The sequence below is a fragment of the Equus caballus genome, chromosome 5 (genome assembly GCF_041296265.1).
Source record: "Equus caballus isolate H_3958 breed thoroughbred chromosome 5, TB-T2T, whole genome shotgun sequence".
Taxonomy (NCBI): Eukaryota; Metazoa; Chordata; class Mammalia; order Perissodactyla; family Equidae; genus Equus; species Equus caballus.
Genome location: NC_091688.1, coordinates 101,744,791 through 101,766,561, shown reverse-complemented (window position 1 = coordinate 101,766,561; position 21,771 = coordinate 101,744,791). Strand labels below are relative to the sequence as shown.

The window sequence follows — 21,771 nt, the reverse complement described above, 5'->3', positions numbered from 1 at the left end:
GGCATCAGGGCATGAGGAAGGACTGTGCTGGGTTGCAGGGACTACCGGGCAGGTTTGGGTCCACTGTGTGAGTATGAGCTTCAGTTCTTCTTCAGCACCAGCTGTTGGAGCCACCTTCCTATGGCTGACAACCGCCCTGGGCTCTGGTTCCTACCACCTCCTGTAGCTCTGCTTTTTATCTGTGTGTCTGCTTCAAGTTGAACTCCAAAGTGGAGCCTTCATACTCTATTCAGGTTGGAGACCAAAAGTCATGGAGCGGGATGCACGCTCCACACGTGTTGTGGCCGTCACAGAATCCCGTGGCGATCACTTAATGCCAAACAAGCAGGAAAGGCAGGTTCCTAAGGAGCTGTGTGTCACCCTGAGGAGTCATTTCAAGGGCATGATCACTTCAGGGGTAATTTCCCAGAGGTGGAAAGAGCTAAAGCCACGGAGTCTGTCTTCCTCGTCCGTCTGCCACCTGCGTAATTTCACTTTTTAAAAACGACCCACGGTTCATTGCTTTCATATCTAACGTTAATAGATCTAAAAGGGTCACACGTCCCCACTTAGCATTCATCACTCGGGTGAGAGGAGCCACCAACATCAGCCTGGCCTGTCAGCTGTTTCGACAGCACTGCACTGCTCACTTCTGAGTCACATCCAAAGTGTTCCGCCTGCATTTTCCGTCTGTGAAGAGCTCATTTAAACTCAAAGACAGTTGCTCTTCAAAATTCTCGAAGGGAAGCAGCACAATTGGATTTTAGAATAATGGATCAACTTCTCCATCAACTTTGATTTTTCTACCCCCCCCCCCCGCAATTATATAATTTTCAAAACCGCTCCGAGGCAGATGTGTGTTTACTTTGAGAAGTAAAAATGTTAACATTTAAACTGAAAGCCTGTTTCAGTTTTAAGGTACTTAATTGCCTTGCAGCCTGTAATAAACCGAGCCCATCTTGTCATTCAGCTAATGGAGGGAGTGATAGCAAGATAGGAGCCCAGGACCCGATTCATTCCAGTTTCCCTTTGTACTTGGTTTACTTTGGCACGGTGCCGCCTGTGTATTTTACACTTCTTTACATTTTGTACATCCCTGTATGACAAATACTTGTCAAACAAAAACTAAACAGATTTATAACCCCTAAACTTGAAATGAGCCAAAATTGAACTGCCAAAACTTTATGACTTCATTTTCTTTCATAGTTTTCCACTACGTTGGTTCAAACAGACAAACCCCACTTGAGGTCAAGCAGAGGTCATTTCACTTTCATTACTAAAATATAATTTACAATATGCCAGACCTAAACAAGTTTAGCCTAAAGGGTTTGTCTAATGTAAACCATCTGTTCTTCAACAATACAGCTAATTTCCTGCCATCACCCTACAGTCTACTGACTGCTTCTTTAAGGGTTTTTATGATTTTTTAACTAGTTCAGGATTTATGTAAAATTTGAAAATGAGTCTATAGTTAAGACTCATTTGTACCAAGTAACTTGAGCATTTTAAAAATGCAAATCACTGTGTAAATTGTTCCCCTGAAACCCAGCTCTGGGCGGTTTTTTCTGGGTACTTCTTTGCCGGCTGCTGCACAGGTGTTCCACAAAAAGGTTTTCTGAAATCTGCTGTTTCAGTTGCTTCCCGTGCTTCTTTCCAAGGCAAATCCCCAAATTTGGTTATGACCAGCTCTGGTAACTACGCCTTCTCCTACTTTAGGCTGGCGAAGCGTTGGGACTCCGTGCTGTGTGGCCCACCGGGCATTGGTGGGACACAACACACTTGGGGTCAGAACATGCTCCTTCTTGTGTCTGAACAGAGAGAAAGGACAGTGGTGATTCCAGAGTGACCGCCCACAGAAGGCTGACCTCCCTGCCCTGCGAGGAGCCGGGCTGAGTTTGGGCAGAGGCCCCGCACCGGCCGCTCCTTCGGCTCTCCCAAAGATTCTGCCTTCTTTTCTAAGCTTCTTTCTCCATCTGCAAAATGGCAACAGGGAGAGTTCGTCTTCCAAAGGCGAATATGCAAGAAGGAGCTGGCTGACCTCAGTGCAGGGGAATGCGGCCGCCCTCTCTGCCGTGAAGCCCCCGGGACCGTGTGTCAGGCCGGCGCCAAGGTCCTGTCCGCCCCTCTCCTCTTCCCGGCCCCAGAAGTTTGGCCTGCTTGCTGCCTTTCCCTTCTGCCACCATCCACTCTTCCACATGGTTCTCGCTCCTCCCGCTCCACCCGCATCGCCCAGAATCCTCAGAGGAGAAGGCCACAGGCCACTCCAACTCTCACCCACCCGAAGGCTCAAAACAGATTCTCTGTCATTTTTTAGGATTTTTTTTAAAAAACTGAAAACTACAGGAGAACAGAGAAAGCCTAACGGGAGGAAACTACACTTTTTTTTTTTTCTAACAGAGAGGGAATTTTAGAAGACTGTCCAGAACTACTTAGGGCTGTAAGTGCACCCAAATCATTTGCGTTGACTCTGCTTTCTGGATGACTTCCGTAATAAGGATAATAAGATTGATTTAAAGAGCACTTACCAGGTGGAAATTGCTTTCGTACATTATTGCATTTAACCTCTACTGTAACTGTGGAAGCTACATATTATATTATTTCGTAGATATGGAAACAGAGGTTCAAAGAAGTTAAGAAACTCACCCCCAGTCAACCAGCTAATATATAGGACCTACCCCATAGGATTGTTATATTAAGTGAGTTAATATCTGGTAAGTGCTTAGAACAGTGTCTGGCACGTGGAAAGTGCTATCGAAATATTAACCGTTAAAAGAAAGCAACAGGTCCAAGACGCAAATGCAGATTCGTCGGAGTCCGGAGCTCACATGGTTTGAATTACCCCACGCTGCCCGTGGCTTCAGCAGGGCCGGGAGGGGGGAGGAGTCCTAACTCATTGTATCCGTCTAACATTCCTCCGGTTTAGTCCTTAATTCTCTTTTTCCCTCAAAAGAAGTTTATGACTCAGTCCCTTGCCCTTCTCTATCACCAAAAGCCCAGGGATCCTGTTTAGATAAAAAAAGTAAGTAAGACCTACTATGCCATTTGAGGGACCTTCACATAAATTGGATTCATTTACATCATTAGGAAAACTTCTGATGGAAATCCCAATGTTAGCGTCATCCGGGAAAAATTCACCTTGGGTTACTCTTGCCACGAAAACAAAATTATGTGAGCATGCGGACCACAGGAGAAAAAAGTAGGGTTGGTTCAGCTGGCGGCTTTCCCATCCCCCACGTGCTCTTCTCCCAAAGGAACGCCAGAGCTTCCATGAGAATCCAGATCCTCTCAGCAAAAGCAAAAATAGTGGATGGGCCTGTGATTGTGGAAGAAATTTCCAGATTTAGTCAGAGGAAAAGATTGGTCATATGTTTTCTAAAATTATTTACTTTTTTGAATCGGTCATCTATTCGCCTGGTTCAAAAATTTAAAAGTATGAAAAAGCATGAAGGGACACATCTCCCACCTCCCCCGGCCCCAGTTCCCGCCTCCACAGCCCCTCGAGGACCACTGCTGTTCTCAAGCATCCTTTCAGAGGTGCTTTACGCCTATGCAAAGAAATATGAAGGGAGTCATTCCTTTTCTCCTCCTCTGTCACACAAAAGCAGCATATAGCATTAACTGTTCTTTTGCTTTTTACTTTTAATTTAGGATGTTGGAGATCTTTCCATATCAGTACTTAGAGGATGTGCTCATTCATTCTTACAACTGTGTAATATTGCATTTACTAGCTCCTCCCTAATTACTGTAATGTCCCCTCTAGGCAGACATTTAGGCTGTTTCTGACCTTTTGCTCTTACAAACAATACCACAGTGAGTAGGACTGGACCAATAAGCTGTGACTACTGAATGTTTAAAGCAAGGCATTGCCACTACTTTCAGCAGAAGTGACTTTTCTATAAGACATTTCCAAATACAAACCCCATAAAATCTGTTTTAATGAACAAGTGAGCCCTATGTATAATACGAAATATTATTTGCATGGAAGAATTAATGTTACAAAAAACCTCAGTCCCATTTTGTCCTTTTAAGTGGGTGTTTTGCAGCAAGTTTATTTATATTTATAATTAGGTTAGTGGGCGTTTTGCCCTGGAAAGTATCGGCCTAGAACAAAGCCAGTCACCATGAATTCTAAATTAGTAGAGTTTGGATTAGAGAAATTTTTTACTTAAGTTTCTAAACTATTGTTTTAAACTCTGTACAGAGAGCTCTGAATTCCAGATATATTTGCAACATTGTCGCCTTCAATTAGGATGCTCAGAGCAATTGATTCTTTTCCTAAAAGAATTAAGGATTTAACGTGCAGAGATTATTTTAACAATCAGTTTATGTACAATGCATTGCTTTTATGACTTTTTCCCTAGTAAATTAGACTAAACTTCGGATTAGATTTGAAGTGAATTTCAAAAATAGTAAAAACACATGACACTATAGACATTTACTGCCAAAATCAAATGTCACAACTTAATACTTATCTTCACCAGGAGCGGGTGCTTTCCTCTGTCTGTTTTAAGGTCCATCAGTAAACAACCCACTTTCGAAGCCGTAGGGACATCAATTATTGTGAAGGGCAAAGGCTCTTCAAGAAATTGACATCGATTGAGAGGACAAAATACATTCACGAAAAGAACAGCGACGGCAAGGTGACACTGGCGACAAGTTAGTGGCGCCCCCGTGTGCCAGACCCCGTGCTGAGTACGTTACAGACGTTCCTTATTCGGCATCCACAAGAACCCCACAAGATGAGGATGATTATTATCAATTATCATCGTCCCATTTTATAGATGAGGGAATCGAGGCCCAGGGTGAAATGCTGTCCCCGGGTCCCGCGGCTGGGAAATGGGAAAGGCAGGATTCACAGTCGAATGGCCTGACTGTGGCGGTCAAACGTGTGTTTGCACGTGGTTCTTTCCGACGGGAAAGCAAAGGGACTGCCGAGGAGGCAGAGGCCACCGCGGTCAGGGCAGTTTCAGAGGAAGAGAGAATGTGATAGGAAGAGGGGGCAGCGCATTCCACCTCACTCCCCAGGAGCACAGCCTTTGGTTTTGCTTTCTCCCGCTTGTCACTCAGTAGATTTCCTAAGAACTGGTGAGCACTGTAGGAACAGGGCATTGGGCAAGAATGTGCGTGGTGTGGGGGGTGGACACGGAGGAGACCTGTTTAACTAAAGCGAGGCTGTCATATGGCAGAGGGGCCAGGGAAGGTGGTCGCAGTCACTCCAAGTGCCCGGCTAAGAACCAAAGCCGCACTCTCACTTCTCAAGCAGCACGTCTCATACCCCGGCATCAATGAGGTCACTGCGGTCTCGCCAAATGCACAGTCTCATTCCGGGGGGTCCGAGGTGGGCCCCCGAGTCCTCACTGTGGTACACTTTGAGTGATGCTGGTGTCGCTGGTCTCAAGACCACACTTGGAGGAGCAAGACTCTAGGCAACAGCAGGGAACCGTTGCTGGAGCAGGAGGCTGGGGGGGTGGGGAGGGCGAAACAAATTTGCCTATGGCGCCTCTTCTGAGTTGCAGCCAACAATTTTAAAGACTTACAGACCCACGATATTTTATTGAATCTGAGGGATAGAACCTTTCTCTGTACGCCCCACCTCTCCTTGCAGATGCCAAGATGTCTTGCCTTAAGAAATGTTTTAAGCCACACTTTTCCTTTCTTTCTTGCAGAGCAAGGCCAAAGAGCTGCCACTTTCTGCTGTACGTTTTATGGAAGAACTGGGGGAATGTGCCTTTGGAAAGATCTACAAGGGCCATCTCTATCTCCCAGGCATGGACCACGCTCAGCTGGTGGCTATAAAGACCTTGAAAGACTATAACAACCCCCAGCAATGGACAGAATTTCAACAGGAAGCCTCTCTGATGGCTGAACTACACCACCCCAATATCGTCTGCCTTCTGGGTGCCGTCACTCAGGAACAACCCGTGTGTATGCTTTTTGAGTATATGAATCAGGGGGATCTCCATGAGTTTCTCATCATGCGATCCCCACACTCCGATGTTGGCTGTAGCAGTGATGAGGACGGGACTGTGAAGTCCAGCCTGGATCACGGGGATTTTCTGCACATTGCAATCCAGATTGCAGCCGGTATGGAATACCTGTCAAGTCACTTCTTTGTCCATAAGGACCTGGCAGCTCGCAATATTTTAATCGGAGAGCAACTTCACATAAAGATCTCAGACCTTGGGCTTTCCAGAGAAATATACTCCGCCGATTACTACAGGGTACAGAGTAAGTCTTTGCTGCCCATTCGCTGGATGCCCCCGGAAGCCATCATGTATGGCAAATTCTCTTCTGATTCAGATATCTGGTCCTTTGGGGTTGTCTTGTGGGAGATTTTCAGTTTTGGACTCCAGCCATATTACGGATTTAGTAACCAGGAGGTGATGGAGATGGTGAGAAAGCGACAGCTATTACCGTGCTCTGAAGACTGCCCCCCTAGAATGTACAGCCTCATGACAGAGTGCTGGAACGAGATTCCTTCCAGGAGACCAAGATTTAAGGATATTCACGTCCGGCTCCGGTCCTGGGAGGGCCTCTCAAGTCACACAAGCTCTACCACTCCTTCGGGAGGAAATGCCACCACGCAGACGACCTCCCTTAGTGCCAGCCCAGTGAGTAATCTCAGTAACACCAGATACCCGAATTACATGTTCCCGAGCCAGGGTATTACACCACAGGGCCAGATTGCCGGATTCATTGGCCCACCAATACCTCAGAACCAGCGATTCATCCCCATCAATGGGTACCCAATACCTCCTGGATACGCAGCATTTCCCGCCGCCCACTATCAGCCAGCAGGGCCTCCCAGAGTGATTCAGCACTGCCCGCCTCCCAAGAGCCGGTCCCCAAGCAGTGCCAGCGGGTCCACTAGCACTGGTCATGTGACCAGCTTGCCCTCATCAGGATCCAATCAGGAAGCCAATATTCCTTTACTGCCACACATGTCGATCCCAAATCATCCCGGTGGGATGGGTATCACCGTTTTTGGCAACAAATCTCAAAAACCCTACAAAATAGACTCAAAGCAACCATCTTTGCTAGGAGACGCCAATATTCATGGACACACCGAATCTATGATTTCTGCAGAACTGTAAAATGCACGACTTTTGTAAATGTGGTATACAGGAAAAACTAGAAGACCGTAGAAAAGATTTATCTTCAAATGTTTTTATTAAAGTAAGTTTCTCATTTGGCAGACATTGCAACAAGTATCTTCTGTGAAGTTTAACTGTGTCTTACCAAGCAGGGCAGACACCAGCCAGAAAAAAACGCTGTGGGATTAACACTCCATCAGGGTGCACGCCCTGGCGTTGGGAATGGTACATCTGGTTTCAAGTACTGAAAACTGCAAACCAGTGAGGAGGAGAAGCAGCTCGTGATTAAGTATCAAACCAAAAAGGAAAGTCAGATGGTGCCTTGTGTGTCCGCCTTCGGTCACCACGACCGGTCTCTCCCTGAAATGTATATACCCTAGCGTTTGTCTACCTGCTGTCTCTTCTTCAGGACAGATGTTCAGGAATGATGTTGATTCAGTTTAGACTCTATGCATGTTTGTATGGAAGTGCTGTTCAGAATCAATGAGGAAACCTAGGCCAAATTTGAAATCCTAGATGGAAACGAGCCATAAGACAAGTGTAAGATCCCCTGAAGCCTTCTGCACAGTGGGGCTTCTCTGGAAAGGTGCAGAGTGTGTCTCTTTGTGAATCTCCTCTGCTGATCGCGAAGGCCTTTTCCACGTTCTCCTTTGCCACAGTGTTTACACAAGCCCTTGAAATAACGTAGGGCATCAGACCATAAGAAGGCTAGATGTGGATGCTGGAATTGATTGTTGGTTGATAGTTCACTTCATTGCATTAGAAATGAGGCACCAAAGGAAGCATGGTCAGGAAAATGGCCCCTGGGCCTAGGTCAGCATCATGGGAGAGGAACAAGGGTTTCCATGGCGACAGCCTCCCAGAGTGTCCCTGGACCAATAACATTGAAGAACAGAGGTGTGGCTGCAGACCAGCACATGGGTGCTTGCAACCTCCTGCCTGTCAGTCATCCAAGGTCTAGGGGCGCTGACCATCAGTGGCCTCTGGGCGCGTAGGAAACTCCAAGACAACAATATCTAGTCAATTTAAAGTTTCTTTCACTTTTTTTTTTTTTTTTTCTGAGCTGGGAGTGTTCACGGATTTTATTCCAGCACCAAGAGTTATGACAATTTATTCATAGAGTTAGGTGGAATCCAAAGACTGAATTCTATTTTGCAAAATGTTACAGTATTTTTAAGAAACAAGTACTGTACTGAGTTCTCACTTCAAAGATTACCACAAACTGAATTTTTTAAGCTGGTAAATAGAAGAAGCAACATGATCGTTTTTGCCTCACTCAGAGGGAGGTATCGAATGTGCCTCTCGGGCCATTGGTCTGCTAGCCATTTCTGCCAAGTTTAGAATTCTTCTGGGTTTCAAGTTCTATATAGAAAGGAATGTTATTTTGATTTTTCTCGTGTTAAAAAAAGTAATTCCTTTATTCTAAGAACAATGTCTCAAAGTCTCATTGTTTTATTTTACAGCTAAAGAGACTTATAAAGAGACTTACAGGATATAAAATAATTCCTGGAAATGATATTTGATGAGGAGACTGTAAGAGAATTAGCAGCAGGTTGGTGTTTCAATTTTGTAAAAGAAAACACAATTAGGATGAAAAATCAGGAAATACATTTACCAAAATGTGTTGTAATTTTCCCAAATGCTGAATCTTCAGACCACAAATGTGGACTTACAGGTACTGTGGACTCGAAGGATTGGCTGTATCCAGATTTATTTGGGAGATAAATTAAGACGTATTTTTGTGGCATAAATAAGGTGATTCCGAAGTGACATTTCTTAACTTTAGGTGGAGGAGAATATTTGTATCCTTTTGTTGCTATGCAACTGTATAATGAGGAAGAGTCAAACCACAGTTTTGTATATCATACGACAATCAATTGCTTTCCAAGAATATTTATTATTTTAATTAAACACGATTTCAGTGAATCTGAGTTTTTCTGGGAGTCCCTTAAAGGGAAATCAGCATTCCATGAGCCAGTAAAATACCTACTCTGGAAAAACATTACTATGCTTAAAAAATAAATCCAAGTTAGTTTTTTATAAAGAACTAGAACATTTATTGTAAACATTTTATAATTACTGAAGTCATCAAGGTGAGCAAACTAAACTTCAAAACCACTTGTAATGTGTTTTATAATAGCACTATGATGCTACGTAACACAGTCCCTTTTGTATTAAAATAGTATTTTTTTCACAGACTGAAAAATATCTTTTGCTTTGTGGACAATGTTTTGTAAGATGACTTTATTTTCAGATCTTTCCCCTTTTTTGCACAAAGCTCTGTTTATGGTTTGTATCACCGAAGTGAAAATATATCTCTGCATTTTTATATCTGGTCTGTTTCCTTGTTTCCTGTGTTTATTTTTAACTCGATATAGATTTTCTTCAAATATATAATGGCAGTATTCAGATATCGCGCCCTCCCATATCTTTCCTTACTTTCACTGCATGCGTTTAATCACTGTATTACTTAATGTTTGATTTGTTATTATGGGCATTTGGAATACACAAGCATGGAATTGTAATGACAGACAGACTTTTATATTGAGGATATATGCATTTGTATTTCACTCACCAGAGATGCTATTAAACACTGATTATTTTATGCTGCTGTTTATTAAAATGTTTACCATAAAATATTATTTCCTGAATATTGATATCATGGAGGTGTTTGGGCATTTTAAATATTATTTCTCCTAATGATTGACATTTCATAGAAAGGAAATCAAAATTCTTATTTACTGATATTTCATTGAAATAATTTTTTTAAGTAAGCTTTTAAAATAGACTTGGGCATTGTTTTGCTAGAGCTCATAGATGGAAAGGAAAATCCCAATGATTTCATGACCATATTCTATCCACTTATATGTGGGCAAGGTTTTAATTTTTAAAACCAAAATAATATATTGAGTAATTACGTTACAACCAAATGAAATGTAAAAATTTGTTTTAAAAGTTGAATCCTTTTCTGCCTTAATGTTTCCATGTGAACTTAGACATCAAAAATCGTGTCTTAGAACTCAAAAGAAGAAAAAGCTGTGTACATCATAGCATGTTCAATTCAGATTCCAACCATATTGATAAAATAAAAGAAATGTGACCATTTAATTGTCACAGCTTATCTTTATGACCTTATTTGCCCAAAAGAAAGAGTTCCCCATCTGGCGATTAAGACACTGTCAAGGAAAATGAGTATCATTATGGAAGTTCAAAGAACTTTCCATTTCTGCTATTTAGTACAGAAGGGAAGACAATAAAACCTTCAGGGCCTTATCCATCTGTTTTAGGTCCAGCCCCTGTCACCACCTCAGCAATCAGACTGAATGAAGCCGTCACTTCACATGGCAGCGCCATCGTGTCAGACTGGGTTTCTCCCTCTCACTGGAATTCCTCCATGTGCCCTTCCCGCCCTTGCTCCTTATGGCTCTCCAGGCTCTTCCTCTCCCACCACCCCAAGTCCCTCAGCTCTGTGATTTGGGTCTTACCCTTAATTCTCTAATCACCAACATCTGCAGGCTCGCAACACCACCTCAGATAACGCCTACCACAAACCGCTAAATACTGACCAAAGAGAAGCTCTATTACCTACACTCCTTCGAGATGATTACCTCTCCCACTGTTCTCCCAGTGTGGTCCGCAGCCCAGCAGACCTTGGAACTTCTTAGAAAGGCAAATTCTCAGGCCCTACTTCGAAGGACTGGATCAGAAATTCTGGGGGTGGGACCCAGGAATTTGTGCTTAAACAAGCCCTCCTATATTCTGAAGACTGAGAATCACAAAGCCAGCCTAAAGGCATGAGGGTCATTACAGCCTTAGTAATGTATGTAAGCATTTAATAATAGATTAGCCACTTCAGTTCCCTTAAAGGAATCAAGTTGTACTTAAAAAAATTCAGCACTAAAAACTTTTTGCATTCATTATTTGACAATTGGTTATGTTTTTTTGTAGTTGTTCACTTGAAGAGAAAGCTAACAGCTCCTAGCCTTTGTCAAGAATATACTCCTTGTCTAGTTCACTCAAGACCCACATTCCTGGATGCTGACCAAGAGCTTTCTCCTTCGTATGGACAAGCTCAAAAGAGTTGATCTCTTAGTGTACCTTTTTTGACTCCTTGCCATGATGATTAACACAACTAAAAGAACTCTCTGTGTTGCAACTGGACAAAGTTAAGGTCAAGGATAGGCCAGTCTTTCTTGGGAGCAAAGAAGGCCCAGCTCCCAGTAAGCATCAAGCAGAAGCAGCTGCAGAGGGTCCCCACCCCGACCCCACCCCCGACTTCTTGTGACAACCTGACCCAGTTGGCTGGATGTGGTCACCTGTGGCTTGTTCCACTGGGTCCCTTTGCCAGCTGCCATCCATCCATCCTCTGGCCGCCATGAGCACGCCTCTGCTCAGGCTAAGTTCCCCACTTACGCCTTTGGAGGGCCGAAAGCTCTGAAAGAGGACAGCAAGACAGAACCAAGGGAGGTGACGGAGGTGAAGCTCATCCTCTTTGTAATTCATAGAGCTTTTATTTTTTCAACCAAGAGTTCAAATGCCAAGGAGGAAATGCTATATCTGAGGAGCAGAAGGAGCAAGGGAGCACAGACATAAGAGGAAAATTTTTGCAGCCAAAATATGACTACACCTGAAGTTTCTTACCATCAATGCCAAGAGTATTAGGATACTGTTAACTCAGAGGAAGGAGAGCCTTGCAAACCATCAAAGCGCTCGAGGTCAGGGTGATCCTCTGGGAAATTAGGCTGGGAAGGCTTAGAAACGCAGAGACAGATAGGGAAGCTCTGCTGATGTTTTTATGACCAGCCTATGAGTTGCTTCTTCACAAAGGTGTCCTATAGCCTTTGCTGCCCAGGCCTGATGCGATGCTCGTCCTTATCGAAGTGACCAGGTGAGTAAACATTCTAATCCAGCAATGGTTAAATTAGGAGAAAGGCCCCTCTTTAAAATTAGGTAAGGCATTACTTACACTTTTAAAAGGATCACTATCTTGGCACGCTGAACTAAAGATAATTCAGTTCAGGGAATATTCAAATTGAAGGAATGTGCTTCTAAATGTCAATCTTCATGGACCTGTGTTCTTGATTGTAAATTCAAATACATGCAGAGAGCAACAGAGCCAGCGGCCAGAGCCACAGGTTAATACTGCAGCCCTCCTGGCACCTGCCTCAGAAACAGGTGGCGATCAGACTCCATCCTCCAGGAGGGGCTGTGCAGCCCACGTGGTCCTCGGGCATCAGAAGGATGACGCCAGTCGTCCTTGGGGCCCATTCTAATACATTCCCAGAAAGGGTTCTTTTGCGTCTACACATGTTAAAAATCACTTGAAAGGAGCTGAAACTCCCCAATGGCATGGTCTAGGTAGTTTACTAAGAGTCCACTGAAGAAGAATACTTTTCAGGCAAAAATGACAGTTTAGGACTTAATTGTACTTTCAGGGCTCCCTCTGGCAATAGAGCATGTTTGTCGTGTTGGTCAGCATGGCTGGAGTAGGAACTCCGGAATCTCAGGGGTCCGCCTTGGGAGAGCAGACGCTTATTTCTGGCTCACGTGGGTCAGCGGAGGTGGGTGTGCTGCTGCGCTGCCCCAGGTCTCTGCGGGACCGGCTGTTCCCAGGCACAGGGAGACGGGCCGGCGGCAGAAGTGGAACACAATCGCTCAGGAAGTTCTGCTCAGACGTGCTGGAGAGCGCATCCTCCTCACGTTCTCTCGGTCAACACGCACGCCCAGGCCAAACCCGACCACAGGGCGGGGCTGCGTCTCGACCTCCTGAGAGGCCCTGCAGGTCACACTCACGGCCAGGGATGTAGAACCTTCTTGAAGGGAAGGAGAGGAACAGCGGGAACAGTAACGCGATCCCCAACCCGGCTGAAGCCCCGAGTGGACAGAGTCAGCATAGCAAACCCACCACACCACGGCCCTTCCGGGCTGGGCTCAGATTTAGCCTTGAAATTTTCCACATATGGCCCTGGATAAGCTACTAGTCAGTCAGAAATGGCAGCGGACACGAAATGATTAGCTGTCCCTGCACTAGAGCAATAGTTGTCAAACCAGGTTATTATCACAATCTTCTGGGGAGATTCTAAAAATTATAACTTCTCAGGGACACCCCGGAAGGTACCAGAAAAGTTACGTGAAAATCTCCTATAAATTCCTCAGACATAGCATACAACCCTGTGCGTCTAGGACCCCCTCCTTCGCGGGACCTGGATGAAGAGGATGGGGCACACAGCACGTGCCTTCTAACTGCTCTGCACAACCCCCAAACCACCTCGAGGAAGAAGGGGGTCTCTCTTTCCTTGTCTGTAAATGGGGTAAATGCGGCACAGAGCTTAAGGGTAAAGGTCCTGAGGTCGGATTTCCTGGGCTTGTCTCCCCTTCACCCCTGGTAACCGCGTGAATTTAGACAAGTTGCTGAACTATTTCTTCACCTGAAAAAGTATCCGCTTCATAGAATTGGAGCCAATTAACGAAAGTGAGCTACTTCATGTCAGCTGCAGAGGAGAGCGCCTGACGCGAAGTTCTCAAAAAACAGCCTGCACAGTTTTATAATTTTTCTATAATACCTGTCTTTCAGAGTTGATATGAGCATTCAATGAGAACGTATATAAATACATGAGAAGTATCTAGCACCTAGTAGGCACTCGAAAAGTGGCAATATGGCTGTTATTTAATGTTTTGGACAATTTCCATCAAGGGACACATAATTTTCTAAAGTGGTAAAATATTTAGAGCACAAAGTATTCTACTTTATCGTTCATGCGTGTGCCATCGCGTAGAACACCCAGGACTGGCGCCGGTGAGGCGGGGCGCGCTTAGCCCCTCAACAATTTCCATCATCTCCCTTCAAACCTCCCCTAATAAATACACACTAAGTAAAAACAGCTTCAAGACACATCCCTAAGCCATCCCCAGACCATGTGTCACCCCATACACCCCTCCAAGCCTGCTGCCTCCTCAAAGCCTCTGCTGGGTGGAAATTCTGGAACTACCCCAGGTCAACTGAGTGCACCATGGAAAGGTATGGTAAAGTGATACATGCGAAGGAGGCCTGGAATAATGTCATCCTTGAAGCAGGTCCTCTCCCCATCCCCACACACGCTTCACAGTCACAGTTGTACTCCGATCCTAGGAGATGCAGGGTCTCTCGATAATTAGCGTTCCCACGTTGGAAACGAGTGAAAGGAGACCTGGTCCTCCAGAAGCGCTTCGGGGCATGGAAAGCCCCAGGCAGCCATCGCACCCCTGCTCACAGACATCCCCCCATCTGCTCCGCACGGAATTCTGAGATTACCTTTAGGACTTTGATTATGGGGTTTGGGCACCAGCCTGCACAGAAAACAAATCGGGTTCCTTTAAACCACAAGCTCCAAAAAGAAATAAACAGCTTCACCAAGTCGTCTCCACCATTCCCACCCTGGAGGCGTCCTTAATGCCCATGTCAGGGTGACCGACTGTGCCAGTTGACAGGGACCATCCAATCTTAGCAGTGAAAGTCCTTTGTCCCAGGCAGGCCCCCAGTCCCAGGCACACCTGCACCCTTGGTCACCCTAGCTAAAGCCAAGACGGCGAAATAAAAGCCAGCATGTGTGGACTCTGAGTCCCTCTCTGTTGGCAGACACAAAATTAGATGTAAATGGTGGTCAGGTGTCCCCGGCATCCTGGGTGCTGGTCTTACAAGGAGAGACCGAATTATTCTGTCATTAGCCCCATTCTGAAATGTGGGGGAGACTACAACTTCAAGGGAACCAAGCATTTCTTGGAGCCTAGGCCATTATAAGCTAAAAGAAAAATTTTAAATGAGAAATTTCAGGAATTCAAAAGTCGCTGAACTGTGCTGCCCACCTCCTTCTCCCTGTTTGATCTTTGATGATTAGCATTCAGTGTTTCCCATGACAGTTATATTGGGGAAGGAATACGAGATTATTAAAAGCAGAGAAATTCAATATTGGGAAGGCACATCAAAAGGTCTTCAACACAAAGAAAGGATCGTGTGACCTGAAATGAGAGTTCCTAGGAGCACGCGTGCCGCATTTCATTTTCTAGTTCACAGCGCAACATCCGTCAAAACATGATTTGCAGCCCTTCTCGCAGCTGAGCCGACGGGTGGCGATCCTCAGCCCTCTTCTGCTCTTGAGGATGGGTGTTCAAGTCCAGAGGAGGTTAGCACCTTGTTGGGGCACAATCCCTGGTGCACGACGAAATGGGGGGGGGGGGGTTGCTTAAGTAAAATGAAAACATCTGTTTGAGTCTTGAGGGAAAGAATTGTTTTTTAAAAAGAGTGGGAGGCGATGCTCGGCTGTTAAAGCTGGACGCGGCCTCGGGAGCTTTGCAAATGTTGAGCAGTTGCGCTGCCAGCTGCCCTGCCCACCTAGGATGACCACCGGAGCCTTGGTTCAGTCTGCATTTTTCCAGATACCATACAGCCTTATCCCTAACCCTGTCTAAAGCCATATGTTAATGTCTACTAACTGGTTTTGAGTGCTTTTCACACAAAATCAGAGTAACCCAGCCCAGTAAGTGAGTGACCTTTTGCCACTGCATTTGTTGGTCGGTAGCTGGGCACTCTGGATAAAAAGCCATATTAGTTAGCTAGTGCTGCATAACAAAATACCACAGACAGTATCTTGAAACAATCCCCATGTCTTAGCTCACAGTTCTGTTGGTCAGATCTGGGCAGAGCTTGACTGAATTCTCTGCTCAGGGTCTCACAAGGTGTTGGCCTGGTTGTGTCTGATCTGGAGTTCAGGTCCTCTTCGTAGCTTGTGTGGTTGTGCTAGAATTCAGGTGCTTGTGGTTATGGAACTGAGGTCCTGCTTCTCTTGATGGCTGTCAGCCAGCAGCCACGCTCACCTCCTAGAGACTGCCCACATTCCTTGCTCCACGGCCCCTTCCATTTCCAGAGGTAGCAACAGAGAGTCTCCCTCATATGGAGTCCCTTTAATGCTGTGAATCACTGCCTCCAGGAAGAGCCCAGTCCCATTTAAGGCCCACCTGATTAGGCCAGGCTCACCCAAGATCCTCCCCCCTTTTTGTAAAGTCAGTCGTGCCATAGAACTTAATCACAGGAGTGAAATCCATCCTATTCGCAGTCCTGAAGATCAGGCGGGGGTGGAGATCTCGAAGGTCATCTTAGAGCTCTGCCTGCCACAAGGAACACAGCACAACGTTTCCTTTCTCAAACCTCTAGGCTCATTTTTAGAGGGAAAGACTGGGAGAGAAAGCCCCAGAAAGCATATAGTAGGACTTAATTAGATCTCCTCTCCACTTGAAGGTACAGAAGCAACAAAAGTCAATATCAAAATAATTATTTAGCAGTTGGTAAGTATTTTTTTGAGCTATATACAGAGTACTAGTAGGTCACAGAAGTCAGACTGAGTTCTGAATGAATCTATGACCTCAAGGGGAAGGCAGAGCACACGTTTAATTAACAGGTACGTATTGGACTTCCATTATGAGCTGGGCACCATTTTATACAGCGGGGGTCCGGCTTTCTTGGGTTTACACTTTAGTTGAGGGGGACTCAGAAAGTTGACAGGTAGAAATTCAGCCAAAATTAACAAAAACAAAAACAACAGACGCACAAAGAAAACTATTGAGAGCAGCAGTAATTTATTGAAGAAGGCCAGATAGCTCCTTGGTAGAACAGGAGACCTTGTGGGGCTGGGCTGCCTAGTGGTTAGAAGCATGGACTCTGGAGCTAGATATCCTGGTCAGCTGCATTCCAGCTGTGTGACCTCGGGTAAAGGATCTAGCACCTCTGTGCTTCAGTTCCCCTTACTACAAAAATTAGACTCATAAGAGTACCTAACTCATGGAGCTGTTTTTGAGGATGAAATTAATTCCTGCAAAACACTTAGAACGGCAGGCCCAGCACATGGGAAATGCAGGTGTCGACACTCACTCACTCTGTGCCAGGCAGTGACTGAGTGCTTGGCGGGCATTATTCCCTTTAATCCTCACAAGGATCCTGAGGGAGGTATTATTACAGGCTGCATATTATAGATGAGAAAATGTACACCCATGGAGGCTAGTGACGTCTTCAAGGCTTTATAGGTATTCCAACAGAGGTGTGCTGGCGTGCAACCAGGTCTGTCTCGAGGGCCCGTGTTATTTACCACCAGACTTACTAACACATTAAGATAGCAGAAGGATACAGATGAGATTTATTTTCCCGGTTGTGCTGGTTCATGTAAAAACAAATGACCACAACACCAAATCTGATGAATAAGGCAGAGACAGATACGGCCTGGCAGTGAGAAGTGGCAAAGATGTGACATCAATGCTATTGTGAATGTGGTAATTTTATTAAAACTGACATTTGCTATAACAAATGGAAGGTAAGTCCAGACAGAGAGAATTATTTTTAGGTAGGTTCTAATCATAAGTTTCTGATTTCAAGTGACCCAGATATCCGATCAGCTGATGCTATGCTTCTCCTGCTCTGCTGCTGTTAAGTGTAGGAGGCAAACCTAGCCAGTTGCTGCACACATGCTAGATGCTAAACACACACACACACACACACACACACACACACTTCATCTTGCTCCTCGCCAAGTCCTAGGTCCACTCTTCAGCTCAGGAGCCCCCATAATGGAAGCCCATCTCCCATCCACACAGGAGCTAAGCTACCTGTAAGAACAGAGGATGGTGGCCAGCCAGGAAGTACGACTGTGACCCTGTTTACTTGGTAGCTCCAAACTCAGGAGAGCCCAGTTCCCACCGGAAGCTCTGTCTTTCCCAACAATTCCATTTCCAAAATATTTCTGGGAGTCCTCACTGTTTGTCCCCTGAGGCCCGCCAGGTGCAAGACCTTTCCAAGTGCTTGCACCTTCCTCTTTGGTGTCCTGGGGACTGTGCTTACAACCTACGCCCTGACGGCAGCCCCGGGACCCTCTGCTCTGGAGGCTCTTGCTCTCACGGTCTTTCTGCTCGATTGTCCACTCTATCTGTCACTGTCCTCCAGACTTGAGCCTCCGTGTCCCTGAGGGCTGGCCGACCTCCTCTAAATCACCCCCCACGCCACATCTAAGCAAACCCTTCCTCTCATGTCGTTCTTTCATTACAGGTCACTCTCCTGGCCCCAGAACTCTTCATTCCGCTAAGTTCGATTCAGTCAGCATACACCGACGCCTCCTCTGAGCAGGCGCCTGGTGCTGGCAGTGCAGTGCTGAGTAACCAAGTCTCCAGGCCCTCGGGAACTCACATTCTGGTGGGAAGAAAACCCCACAAACAGATAATGTGGTAATAAGACACAAAGACGTGCCCACGTTAAATGAGAACACAACCCCTCCTGGCGGTTCAGGGTGCTCCAAGAAGGAATTTTTGTCTGTCAGGATGTGTAAGGGCTGGTTAGCCAGATGGTAATAATGATGACAAGAAGAAAGAGAAGGAGAAAAAGAAGAAGAAGGCGGTCCAGGTAGAGAAGACGGCATGCGCCTAGGCAAGCTGGTAGATACAGGAAAAAGACAAGCGTTCAAAGGTGCAGGTATCTCAAATGTGAAGCAGAATGGGCATCAAAAAGGAAGGGGCAGACAGGAACAATATCGTGGGAGGTTTTGCAGTGCCACGTTAGGACGGTTGGCGTTAACTCTGTGGCGCATGGTTTCTTGAGCTCTTTACATCACAGACTATTATTAAAACTATTGAATTCCACGGCCCCTGGTTTACCAAAAAAAGAGTCTACATGCACACACATACTCATGCAGATACATAGACACATACACATTTGCCCATGATTTCAGCCACCCTACCCACACCCCAGCAGTCAGCCCACTTTTAAAATTCTGAAGATGGAGGGAAGGTGAGCTGGGTGGTGAAGGGCACCCCTTGGAGCATTTTAAGCAGAAAATTACAAGATCACATGTCTGTTTAAAGATGTTACTGTGAAGTGTCACGGCAGGTCTTAATGAGTGAGTGAATGTGAGCCATGAGGAGGAGGAGGTGTCAGAGCAGACTGCAAGTTTCCAGCTTGAGGAACTTGCTGAACCAAATGGGACAGAAGGCTAGTTGAGAGGAGGAAAGGTAATGAGTTTGTCTGGGGACGTTTTGAGTTTGAAATGGCCTTGGGACAGCTGGGCGATGACTAGGTAATTGGGTCTACTAGTCTGAAGTCCCGAGGAGAGGTCAAGGCTAGCAATACAGATTTGGGGGGTCATGTGAGAATCTACCAACTTGATTTTCATTGCACTAAAGTACCATATCAATACCAATTTCCAAAAATTCAGAACAAAGAAGGTTTTCATTTTATCTTTTTCTTTTACTTTAACATAATTTCCCCTAGAGCAAAATTTTAAACAAAAAGCAAAGGATTCTGTGCTTACTATCACAGTATTCCCTGATCAGAGTAGAAGGATGGACCACGGACCACCATGATACCCTCAAGAAACCTAGTCAAGATCCCAAATCGGGTCCATTTCCCTCTCACTGACGCACCCCTTTCTTCCCTTTCACCTCACATGCCCAGTCGTGCATAAATCCAAGTTAAGATCTGTTGGGATAGAAAGGAGAGCCAAAAAGATCAGTCTCAGATCCTAGTTGATATTTTAATAGGAAACATTCCTTTATATTCAGTTTTATGAAACATAGAATCAAATCATTTTATTGTGCCAAAGTGTTAGTAAAGTTAATACATTGCTGGGAACTTCTAAGCTACCGTACCTGGACGTGAAATTGACCGTGGGAGCCTTCCAACCCATCTCCCCCACAATCCGTTCTCCACAAAGCAGCCAGCGTCATTTCGTAAATGTAAATCAGAGCATGATGCTCTCATACTTAAAACCATCCAAAGGATTCCCAGTGCTAGTCACATAAAACCCCCAGACGCGCTATGTCAGGCCCCAGCGTTTTCACTCTTCCCTCTGCTCTCTCAGGCCCGCCCTGGTTCCCTCTTCAAGCCTCGCTTTTTCCTGATTGAGAACTATTGTGTTTTCTTCTTCTCAAAACTCTCTGCCCTCAATATTTCACATAGCTGATTCTTCCTCTTCCTATCTTTCACGGATCACCTCAAAAGTCTGCTCCCAGCAGAGGCCTTCCTGGACCCCCACTTCTAACCCCCAACAACCTACTCCATTCTCTCTCACATTACCGTTCTATTGTCTACATAGCACTTATCATGATCTGAAGGTATGACTCTTGTTTTGTATACTTGTTTTGTTTTTGTATACTTGTTTATTGTATACTGGAGCCGTAAAGGCAGTCACTTCACTTGAATCATTCCACAGCACTTAGTAAGTGCTCAATAAATACTTGTGAAATGAACTAATTGAACTGATACCCTGTTTCCACAAAATTAGTAAATAAATAATAAGTAAAAAAAAAAATTGCTCTGAACAAGGATGCCAGTTTCTGTAGTCGGGGCTGGCAAATGAATGCCTTTAAGTAGCTCACACTCTGCTGGAGAAGACCATAGGCCATTGCGACACAGCGTGGGAATGCTAACCAAGAGGTAAACACAGGGTCCTCTAGGATGACAGAAGAGAGGAGCCTCACCTTGTCTTCGGGGGTCCCATAAGGAGTCGTAGGTAAAGTTAAGTCCGACCGATGAGAGAAGGACAAATGTGGGGAGGAAGGGTGGATGAATGTCTAGACAGAAGGAACAGCAGGTGCAAAACTCTGCTGCAAGAGATGGGAATCTGAGAAATTGTGAGTAGTTCCCTGTTCCTGGCGCATTCTCCCGGGGTAACTGCAGGAGTCGATGACATCACAATGCAGGCGAACGTGTCATGAATGGGATTTACCAAGTAAGCGATTATTAATAAGCGCAGGCCTGTATCTGCTGGTCACTTATTATCTGAGAGTTTCTGGTATTCAAAGAAAAAGGAAGGATCATTTCCGAGAGGGACTTCGAACGAAGGCTCCTGTGACGTACAGGCCGATCCTGGCACTTTACCCCGACCCTTTACGCTAGTTGCGTAAAGTCCACGTTGGCGGGCTGAGCGAGCGGGGAGGAGGGTGTTGCCTTGACAACGGATCTCTCATTGGTCTTTCAAAGTGAAACCGATGGACGATTGGCTGCCAAGGTTTCCAGGGGCCCTCCCCCTGTCGCTGATTGGATGAGGGGCGGCCAAGCTCCCACCTCCTTCTCTCTCCTTTCCTGCGGGATCCTGTTGCTTGGCAACCGATTTGCGTCCTCCAGCTAAGCGGGCCGCGGCTACACCTGCAAGGCCGGGACATCCGCGGCTGGGGCTGCGGCGCGCGCAGGCAACACGGGGCTCCCAGGTGCTCAGCCAGGTGCGCCTTGATAAGGCCGGGCTGGGCTGTGGACTGGCCCTGCAGCGGCACGCCGCGGTCGAGAAGGCGTCCACGTTTTCCTCCTGGAAGTCCTCGTTTAGTGGAGTCAGAGGAGAAAAGAAAGTCACCGTTGTATGCCCGACGTAGAAGCCACTCATCCTGGGAGCACCCCGCGTTCTGGAGCTCTAGGAAGCCAGTAACTTATGTCAGTTGCCTGGGTGTGGAGGGTGACCCCTAAACCTCAGACGCCTGCCTCAGAGTCACCCCGTGGAGCGTGGGGACAGATCCTCTGCTGCCTTATCATGCACTGCAGAGCCTACTTCTTGCTGGAGAAAGACTTCCTGGAGTTGAAGGAGAACAATTATCCGGTCAGTACTGGGGACCTGAGGGACGTGTTTCATCGGGGTACAGATTTCTGAAAATCCGTTGAATCCATGTTTGTTCTATAAGGCGTACTTTAGTTACACGT

At 45.8% G+C, this 21,771-nt stretch overlaps 2 protein-coding genes and 1 long non-coding RNA gene across 11 annotated transcripts in view; 2 read left to right on the top strand and 1 right to left on the bottom strand.

The window, feature by feature from the left end:
- The window catches only part of ROR1 (receptor tyrosine kinase like orphan receptor 1), a 358,789-nt gene extending 349,079 nt beyond the window's left edge, over positions 1–9,710 (top strand). For all 6 annotated transcript variants that reach the window (XM_023641954.2, XM_070267553.1, XM_070267555.1 and 3 more), the window contains one exon: positions 5,646–9,710. In XM_023641954.2, the coding sequence (XP_023497722.1) occupies positions 5,646–7,073 (1,428 nt within the window). In that variant the 3' untranslated portion in view covers positions 7,074–9,710. The remainder of the gene's footprint in view (positions 1–5,645) is intronic.
- Positions 2,283–20,727, bottom strand: LOC138924166 (uncharacterized). Its single transcript, XR_011438909.1, has 2 exons — positions 20,562–20,727; positions 2,283–3,292 (listed from the first exon to the last, which is right to left on the bottom strand). It is a non-coding gene; the product is annotated as an uncharacterized lncRNA (long non-coding RNA).
- Positions 20,541–21,771, top strand: part of UBE2U (ubiquitin conjugating enzyme E2 U) — a 63,081-nt gene continuing 61,850 nt past the window's right edge. For 2 of the 4 annotated variants that reach the window (XM_023641961.2, XM_070267560.1), the window contains exon 1: positions 21,060–21,670. In XM_023641961.2, coding sequence (XP_023497729.2) covers positions 21,506–21,670 — 165 coding nt within the window. In that variant the 5' untranslated portion in view covers positions 21,060–21,505. Of the gene's footprint in view, positions 21,671–21,771 lie in introns of all 4 variants that reach the window. The other 2 variants (XM_001499644.7, XR_011438907.1) reach the window with 2 other exon arrangements.